This window comes from Rhea americana, unplaced genomic scaffold, assembly GCF_003343005.1.
Source record: "Rhea americana isolate MKP2758 unplaced genomic scaffold, rheAme1 scaffold_278, whole genome shotgun sequence".
Classification (NCBI taxonomy): Eukaryota; Metazoa; Chordata; class Aves; order Rheiformes; family Rheidae; genus Rhea; species Rhea americana.
The window spans coordinates 735,387-744,430 of NW_028186399.1; the positions used below are offsets into that span (position 1 = coordinate 735,387).

Below are 9,044 nucleotides of genomic sequence, written 5' to 3' on the forward strand. Positions count from 1 at the left end.
GGCTCATCCAGCGGCTCCGCAACTTCGCGGCGGGGGTAAGGGCGGCCGCGGCCCCGCCGCGCTGCGGGAGCGCCGCGCTGCGCCCCCCGCCCTGAGCCGCTCTCGCCTTGTCTTGCAGCGGGACCTCCAGGCCAAGCTGGCGCTGCGCTACACCGAGATCTCCAAGAGGTAAGAGGCGCCCCCCCCCCCCACCGCGATGCTGCCGCTGCCCGGGCCCGTCCTAGAGCCGCTGGCCCAACCTCGGCCCTGTTCGCTGTGTCCTCGACCTGGGGGCGGGACGACTGGCGTTTTCTGGCCCCGCGGCTCCCTCGTCGGCCGGGATTCTTGTTTCCCCCCTCCCGAAAGAGGAGGAGGTTGTCCCTTGGGGGGTCGGTTACCGCGGAGGCGTGGGCGAGGGGGCTGCAACTTCCCCGCTCTGCATTTTTAACATGATTGTATTTGTATCAGGCTTATTTTACTGCCATAAAACCTGGTTCAGCTGTAGGCTGGCCAGCRCGCAGCGCTTGCGTTCTGATTTCACGTTAACACGGAGATCTATTTATGATAAATCGCGTGCTGAAGGTCTTGAAACACTTACTGTCTAGAACCCAGCCGCCACCTCGGCTCCCAGTGGGTCCCAGCCACAAGTTTGCAGATAACTATTATTGCACCCGTGATGGACGCAGAGAGGCTTTCCCACCGATTGTTGTTGCATCAGCACAGAAAACCCTTGCGGCAGGGGCTCAAGCTGACAGGTAGGTCAGACCTAGTCTGTCCTGCTGTTTTACAGCTGTGACTCTGCAAGCTAAGCAAAGTTGAGCCTAGTTTGATGTGCCTGGATCATCCCTAAAACTACAGAACTCTTCCAATAAATAACGTTGTATCTAGCAGATTCATAGAAAAACACTGRACTTGTACTTTATTTCTATATCTCTTCTTGACTAAGTAAACAAGTTGGTTGGAAGYTGAGTTGCCTAAACTCTCTAGCAGTAATAAAACCTGTACTCCTGATCAAATTTGAGTGTTCTTTATAAGGTGTGATTAAAACCTAGTCACTGCTTTTTTTCCTTCCTCTATCACAGTTCAGGGTCTGCAGTGATAACAGCTGAGAAAAAACCTGTGACACCAGGGCCAGCGCTTAAGAAGTGGGAGCTTTCAAAAGACCAGCCTTATCTGTGAGAAATAAAGACAATGAGGCTGGAGTTGCTGGATGTACAGGTTGTAGTTCGTTAAGAACAGCACTGTAATTTGGAAGCCCACACTGGATTTAGCAACTACGATACTGTCTGTATTGAATTTATACTAGCTTTGCTGGTGCGTGACTAATAAATAAAATTGAAGCTCTGRTGCCTTTGTTTTGTCTGTTCTGTTTGAATTACACAGATTATTTTTAATATTACCTTTGGCATAAACTTTGTTTTCTTGAGGGAATAGCAACATAGCATACAGTTTTGAGCTTTGGCTCAGATGATTTGCAAATTAATTGTGTGTGATGATAACTAATCTAAGGCAAGACCCCTAAATCTGTTTGAAATATCACTTAAGATGAAAAGATACTGCTTTGGCTGCTGAACTCAGTGCCTTACRGGTGAAAACCCAGCTTGCAGGGCAAATGCTGGTCATCAGCCTTAGAACAGGACTCTTCTGCTCTTAGGTAGTAAGTGTGCAGCTGCACACTTATGAGAGCAATTTCTTTAAGAGGTATGGAGCTCTGGGCTGTTCTGGTGCTTGTACTTCTAGTACTAAGAAGTTATTTGCAAGGGTACATYCAGCCCTGCTTCTACTTTCATAGGGACATGTGGAAACTACAGTAGGTGAATGACAAAGGAGAATAAAGAACATTAAATAGTAGTGACTTCTGGGTTTTTGTTGTTCCTGAGTTTGTGATTCGTTTGGTTCCGTGCTCAGCAGCCCAAACGCAGCATCTGCTCTGGACTGTCACATCCTGAGAAAGAGGGTTTGTGTGGAAGGTGGRCTGGGGTGGGTGGATGAGGAAAGCAGATGCACACTTGGGACTGAAGTGATTTCAGCACACATCAGCCAAAACAGGAGAAAATGTGAAATAAGGGGAGCAGGGTGGAGGTAAGAGAAATAYAATCAGCACTTGCAGCAGGGGTGCTACTGCAGAGCAGATGACAAGCTGAAAAGCGTAATCTAGGACAAGATGAGGAACTTAGCCCTGTGAGCTTTACCTTGCATCCACCACTCCTTCATTAGAGTAAGTGGAAGGAGTGGGGTGCCCAGCAGAGCAGAAAGGCTCTTCCAGAAATCCCAGCTGGATGGGGCGAAACTAGGGCTGTCAGAAGTGCTGTAGCACAGTGCAGTACATGTGTTGTGCTGTCAGGGCTCTGTGGCAGAGGTCAGCTGTCACGAGCCTGTCCCAGATCATCCTCTTAGCTTGAGCTGTCTTGAGCCTGGGACTTAACTATTCTGTTACCCTGTGTCGAGCCCCTTCCTCTCTGCAAGAGGAGCAAGGCTGGGGCGTGGATTCAGGAGCAGCAGCCTCTTCTCATTGCGAAGTCACACGTGAACTGCTTACTGATYCCTGAGCTGAATGCTTCGTCTTCAAAGCAAAACTTACCTTTATGGGGCCAAGGTCATGTGCCAAAACTTGCAGGCATGTTSGTGACAGTAACTTCTCTTCCTCTGTCCAGCCTACGTGGTCCTGCCAGAAGCATTTTTGTTGTCCCAAATCCTCAGGCTCAGAGACTTCAGTTACAGTGGGGGCAGAGCTGCTTTTCAGTCTGGTGACAATTTTGTGCTCTGTCTCTCTACGTTAAGTCATTTCACAATAATAAATGTTTTACATGTTCACATGGACTGTTCTATGGTAAGACATCAAAAATGGGCCCGTTTCTGTTAAATTAGACTCCCCTTCTGCTTTAAAAGCCAAAGGCTTATTTCTCCCTTTTCAGTTCCTATAGATCAGGGCAACTTCTGTTGCATACTTGCTTTCTACTRTCTCATTCCATGTTCAGCTTCTGCGCTATAGGAGTAACGGGGCTGAAGGAGAGTGTGACGATGAGCAGATGTTGTACTGCTGCAGTGCAGGAGAACCCCGCTGTAGATCCCAGTCAGGCACTGGTTGGAATGGTGAGATGGTGCCTTCATATCTAGCCCTGTAAATCTCTRCCTTGGGGTTTCAAGAGATGAGCTGGGAGCTAATAACCGTTTCCCTTTTCTGGGCTRTGACAGCTGTATGGAGCGACAGCAGCTGCATCGACACTTGTACTTAATGAATGATGCCAAAAGCAGCATCTGTTTTTTTTTTTTGGGGGGGGGGGGTTGTGGAGGTAAAGCTGGTGCAAGTCCTGTGTGTCTGCACCTTTATGTCCTTTGCAAAAGAAGCCTTCAAAGGTTGAATGTAGGCAAGTTGATGCTGTCTCTTCAGCTKGCTATGGTAGATGCCCTGCTCGGAAGGGGGTAGTATGTGACAAATGCAAACAGCTAATAAGAACGGAATGAAGAAAAAGAGAAGTACAGAGCTGGAAATAGTGCCTTATATAAAGGATTAGTGCTTCAAGCTCATTACTGTCTTAAGGAGCGGACTCTTAGCTGCTTCCAACTCCTACAGTGCAAACCTCAATCTGATAAGCAATTGGCTTTGGGAACCTGGCAGGTGCCACGTGGCTCTGTGACACGGGCAGTGCCCCTTGGGCAGTAACTGTCCACTGCTCCTGTGAGCTGAAAGCACTTGCCCTAGTCCATACATGGCTGGTGGGAATGTTCCTGTGAAGTTACTGTCCCGCAGCCTGTAAGRGGAATCCCTGCTTTGAAGGGTCAGGCACAATGAGGCAGCTGGGGAAGAGGCGTGCAAGCCTCTCTGCCAATCTGAAGATTGGGAATCACCGGGGCTGCTACCGGACACCAGAGGAAGAAGAAGTCTACATCCCATTTGCACAGGACAGCCTGATAAAGCAATGGAGCTCCCTGCAGGACATGACAGACAGAAATCAAGAGAAAAGCAGAATTCCCTTCCTGAGGAACAAATACTTCCTCAACATTAATGTGGGAGGCAAATCATTCCAGATAGCTTACAAGGTAGCTGCCCGGTATCCCATCACCAGGATTGGGAAGCTAGCCATTTACACAGACCCTATGAAGAAGCTGCAGCTCTGCGATGACTACTCAGTGCAGAGGAATGAGTACTTCTTTGACAGAGATCCTTCAATTTTCCAYTACGTCTTCCACTTCTACCGCAGCGGTGTCCTGTGGATAATGGATGAGATGTGCCCCAGTCACTTTGTGGAGGAAATTGAGTACTGGGGAATCCATCTGAAATACTCCCAGCGCTGCTGCCGGATCTTRTTTGAGGAAAAGCAAGATGAACTCATTGAGAACCTGAAAATACAGAAGGAGCTGGAGGCAGAACTGGAGCCCCTGGACTCAGCAGAGCACTTTGAAGGCAAATGCTTAGGGAAGTTTCGGAAGATGATCTGGAACCTCATTGAGAACCCATACTCTTCTGTCCCAGCCAAGATCATTGCTGTCATGTCAAGCTTCTTTGTGCTCATCTCCATTGTGGGCATGACTTTGAGCACAGTGGAGGAGATGAAGCACAAGACCGGGAAGAAGTGGATGGAGCAGCTGGAGATGATCTGTGCCATTTTCTTCACTTCGGAGTATCTCATGAGGCTTATATCCTCCTCTAGCTTCCAGAAGTTTTTGAGGGCAGCATTTAATGCTGTAGACCTAGTGGCCATCCTGCCTTTCTATATTCAGATTCTCTTTGAAAATCTGGATGAAGCGGACACACTTTACCATGAGGAACTGCACAAGATGGAGAACATGAGCAAGCTGGGAAAAGTCCTCAAGCTCATCAAGCTCATGAGGATCTTCCGCATCCTCAAACTGGCACGCCACTCCACTGGCCTCCGGGCCTTTGGCTTCACCATGCGCCAGTGTTACCAGCAGGTTTGCTGCCTCCTCCTCTTCATCGCCATGGGAGTCTTCACCTTCTCTGCTCTTATGCACTCTGTGGAACAYGACGTCCCAGGCACCAACTTCACCAGCATCCCCTATGCATGGTGGTGGGCAGCGGTAAGGTGCGGTGTGGCTCCATGGGCAGGGGCTGCCTCAGYGCTGAGGGCTTCACCATTAGTTGCTGGTCAGGAGGCAGAAATGGGTTCAGTTTTCCTGCTGGCTCAGGTTCAGTGAGAAGCCCAGAGCCCTGCATGCTTTGAGGGAGGAAATCAGAGATTGGGACTAAGCTCAGATGCTCAAAACCAGGCATGGGGGCAAGATGTTGAGTCAGAAGTGGTCTGGGAGCCTCCAGGCCTGGCCTTGTGCCAAGGGGGCRAGACTCAGTGGGAGCTTGTTTGTCATGGCAGCTGGGACCCAAGTACGTAGGTGGCCATGGCATGGTTCAGATCCCATGGGATGGATGCTCAGACTGGCCTGAGGTTTGTCCAGGGAGAAGCAGCCTGGCTGGGCTCATGAGACACGAGGAGAGGCGCAGGGGTCAGCGCTCATGGGGCTGAGGAGAGGAACCCGGGACTACGCAGGGATGGGAACCATGGAAATGTGGTGACACCTTGCTGCAGCCTAGGCCCAGAAAAGGAACGTAGATCAGAGCACGCTGCTGTCCGGGACAGGAGCCTTTGAGTTGCCGGAGCCCCGGGGTGGCTCTTGTTCGCTGCCTGCTCGTGTCGCCAGGAGCCAGCAGCTCTGCTGAGCCACGCGCTATAGTAAACCTGGGATTAACTCTGAGCTGACAAATAGCTAAAGCACTTGGGTTACAAGGGGTTTTTGATTTGCAGACAAAATGATCCCACCAGTCACTTCTGATATTATAATCTCCCTCCACCACTGCAGGCTGCCTGCCTCTCGTTAGTTCCTCCCTGAGGAAGGAAGTGTCCCTTAGCAAAATCACCTGATCCCGGTGTTTAAATGACGAGGAACAAGAAYCCCTGAGTGCCTGATCCCATCCTCCATCAGCATATCTCCGTGCTAGAGCCAAACTGTTTTGTCTTGGCTCCCACCACGGCCCATCGGCTTGCTCCCCTCTCATCCAAATGCTGTTCTCTGGCGTGTGTTCCCAGGCGGTTCCTCCATTTCCCTTGAAGGGAGGGTCTGGGAAGCTCCATTCCTGTGGGATCAGGAGGCTATGGACAGGAAGGGCCAAGCCCGCACTCCGTGTGGGGCAGGAAGCGCCGACAGGCAGTTCAGTTGCTGGAGGAAGTTTGGCTCGATGGTGCCTAGATGCTTTTGAAGCCACGCACGCAAACAGGAAGCTTGCCTCCGGCTGGCTCTGCTGCCGGGCGCCTGACCTGCTCCCTTCCCCAGGTTTGCTGTCTTGCGGGGTGCAGCCCCCGGGGCTCTAAGCCGCCCTCTAGCAAACGGCATCAACGGAGGGGCAGGTTTCCCGGAGCGGTTCTGCATACGCTGCTCTTAGCCCAGCTGGAGCGTCCCACGCTCCTGCATCACGCRGGACCGCGCACTCCTGGCCCCGCCGCTGCACGGCTCCCGTCTGGCTGGGCCAGGGCTGCGTTTGTCCCAGAGCAGAAGCGAAAGGCCTGTTTTCAAGCCTCGCACAAGCCTGCAGAAACTCAGGACTGTTTCTCTGCCCTAGCCTGCAGCTGAGGAGCTGTCGAGGTTTCAAGCCTGTTCCCTTTGCTCGTACCCAGCACCTACATCCCGCACTGGCAGCAGGAGCAGGGATCAGCGCTTTGGTGGAGCTAAAAGCCCTTTTCTAGAGAGCTTTGACTTAAATCCTCTTCCTGGTTTCCTGCCTCCACYCCAGCTGCTATGAGCTGCACAGAGGCAGCTCCAGAGGGTTTGGGGCTGTGTTTTCTCAGGAAAAGGAGCCTGTGAAGCAGGCCTTGGGGCAAGGGGAGGACGGAGCAGGTCCTGGCTGTCAGGGAGATGGACACATAGGACCTGCATGCTGGGAGGATATGGGTGACCCTCCTGGGTCTGGGGAAGGTCTGTGACTCCCCCAGGCTCGGGGGGGGGTCTGTGTGGCAGCAGGAACGTGAGGCCAGGGCTGGTCGAGGGAGGGATCGGGGAGGGCCGGTGGTGACCGCACGCTCCGGCTCCACCCCACCACGCCTTCAGCAGCCTGGGCCGAAGCATCTCCAGGCACGGAGAGAGGGTCCCGCCGTGGCCGGGAAGGGGCAGGCGGTGCAGAGCCGGGGAGAGCGCAGGCTGGCGTTGCAGTGACGGGGTTTCAGCCAGCGACGGAGCTGGTGCGCGGTTGGGGCGCGACGGTGAGCGAAGGCCGTGCAGCCGCTGGAGTGGGGACAGCCGAGCTGGTTGCAGCCGCGGGTGCAGAGCAGTGCCTGGGGGACACCAGCTCCTGTGCGCAGGAAGAGCGAGGTGCATCCCAGCATCAGTCGGGCTGTTGGATGGGGGGTAAGAGGGCTACCCCGCCTTGGGGAGGGGGGGGAGCAGCCAGGAGAGGTCTGCTGGGCTTGAACACGTAGCGTTTTATCTTTTCCTGTCCCAGGTCAGCCTCTCCACCGTGGGCTATGGTGACACCGTGCCTGACACAGTGCTGGGCAGGATTGTGGCATTTGGCTGCATCTCCTTCGGCATCATCCTGAACGGAATGCCCATCTCCATCCTCTACAACAAGTTCTCCGATTACTATGCCAAGCTGAAGGCCCACGAGAACGAGACCAGCCTCTCGCTCAAGCTCTCCAGGAGGATCCGCTTCAAGGAGCGAGCCCTGCGGAAGCTGTCGGAGTGCTGTGGGGCCGACCCACGTTGCCATCACTGACCCTCCACCCCCAGACAACCCTTCCACCCCAGCTTGTCTCCCACCATGCTGTCTCCTGCCCTCTGTCCTGACCATCCCTCGCTGCAGCTGCTCTCCTAGGTCCTGTCCCCTAGGAAGGCTTCRTGACATGGGGACTGACAGTGAGCAGGAAGTCATGGCAGCATCCTTGGGGCAGACCGGTGCAGAGGTACCAGAGCTCAGGCTCTTTGGAGGGATGAAGCACRGCTGTGACTGTCCTTGGGCTGTGACCCAAGGATGCGTGCTGGATGCCGCTGTCCTGGAGAGCAATGAATAAAGGGCCAGCTATAGGGAGTACGGTACAGACGTGGCAGCATGTCTGTCCATCGTGGTCAGCTGGGGAATGGGGCACCCCGAGGACACAGGACAAGAGCAAGTGCGATGCCTCAGGCTAGATTTTCACCAYGAGGAGGGTGGTAGAAGTCTACACACGTGATGAGATAAAGCCCAGTGTGATACCTGCCCAGGTTCTACTCTGCTCCTGTGTCGAGTGGGACACACAAGGGCTCTCCCTACTCCAGCCCAGCAGCCTGTGATCAGGGGTCGTTTACTAGCCAAGCAGACAGTTCAGCCTAGACCGAGCCCAGCATGGAGACCTGGGTGAAGACCCATGGTGGTGCTCAGCAGTCTGGGAAGAGCCTGGCCATGTTGTCCATGGGGCTGGGGTGGCTTCTGGCTGGAACATGCTCCCCTCTGTTGAACCCGGGATTTCCTTCAGTGTCACCAGGTGTCCTACCAAGGGGGAGCTCTGATCCCCTGTGAGGGCTCAGCTCTGGGTGCAGAACAGGGATGTGATCAACTTCATGRGAAGAAGAAGGAGGAAGGCTCCAAACCTTCCTGTGGAGCTGCTGCCTGGCTGTGGTAGGGTCACAGAGCTTGACAGGGTCGGGAGACCAAACCTGCCTTCCTGCAGAGCTGCCTGGAGCTGCTGCAGCAGCCGCTCTGCTGAAAGCCACGACCTCAGGGCCCAGGCGTCCTGCAGCTCGCCTCGGCCACGTGTCCTCCACGCGCTGGCAGAGGGATGCAGCTGTGCGACCACCTCTTCAGGCTGAGCTGTGCACGGAGGACGAAAGATTGCGGTCGCATGTCCGTCCTTCCCGCTGCACCCCGGCGTACAAAGCTYGGGGCCGGGGGGCACGTTCCCGGTGCGCTGCTCGGGGCAGGCTGTGGGGCTGGGCTGCGGGTGCCGCTTTGGGGTGGGCGGCGGGCAAGGAAGCCGTTGCCTACCGGGCTGGGGGGGGCGGTTTCCCCCCGCCTGCAAGCTGAACGGGGAGGTGAGAGCCGGGGGCACCGGCGCCAGCCTGCGGCTGCTGCTTTGAGACTCTGC

At 54.4% G+C, this 9,044-nt stretch overlaps 3 protein-coding genes across 3 annotated transcripts in view; 2 read left to right on the forward strand and 1 right to left on the reverse strand.

Annotated features, from left to right (window-relative positions):
• Positions 1–2: 2 nt before the first annotated feature.
• Positions 3–1,325, forward strand: NDUFA7 (NADH:ubiquinone oxidoreductase subunit A7; the record flags this gene model as incomplete). Its single annotated transcript, XM_085308554.1, has 4 exons — positions 3–35; positions 119–168; positions 585–734; positions 1,062–1,325. Coding segments are annotated over 4 exons (330 nt in total), but the record flags the coding sequence as incomplete, so codon positions are not given.
• A 2,443-nt stretch (positions 1,326–3,768) lies between these two features.
• On the forward strand, positions 3,769–7,699 carry LOC146593869 (potassium voltage-gated channel subfamily V member 2-like). The gene is made up of 2 exons (XM_085308560.1): positions 3,769–5,019; positions 7,427–7,699. Exons 1-2 carry the CDS (start codon positions 3,769–3,771, stop codon positions 7,697–7,699), a joined length of 1,524 nt encoding a protein of 507 aa, XP_085164686.1.
• Positions 7,700–7,808: 109 nt separating this feature from the next.
• LOC146593870 (bone morphogenetic protein 2-like) overlaps positions 7,809–9,044 on the reverse strand; it is a 3,894-nt gene continuing 2,658 nt past the window's right edge. Inside the window, 2 exon segments of the mRNA XM_085308555.1 lie at positions 7,809–7,864; positions 8,621–8,770. Of these exon segments, the coding sequence (XP_085164681.1) occupies positions 7,809–7,864; positions 8,621–8,770 (206 nt within the window).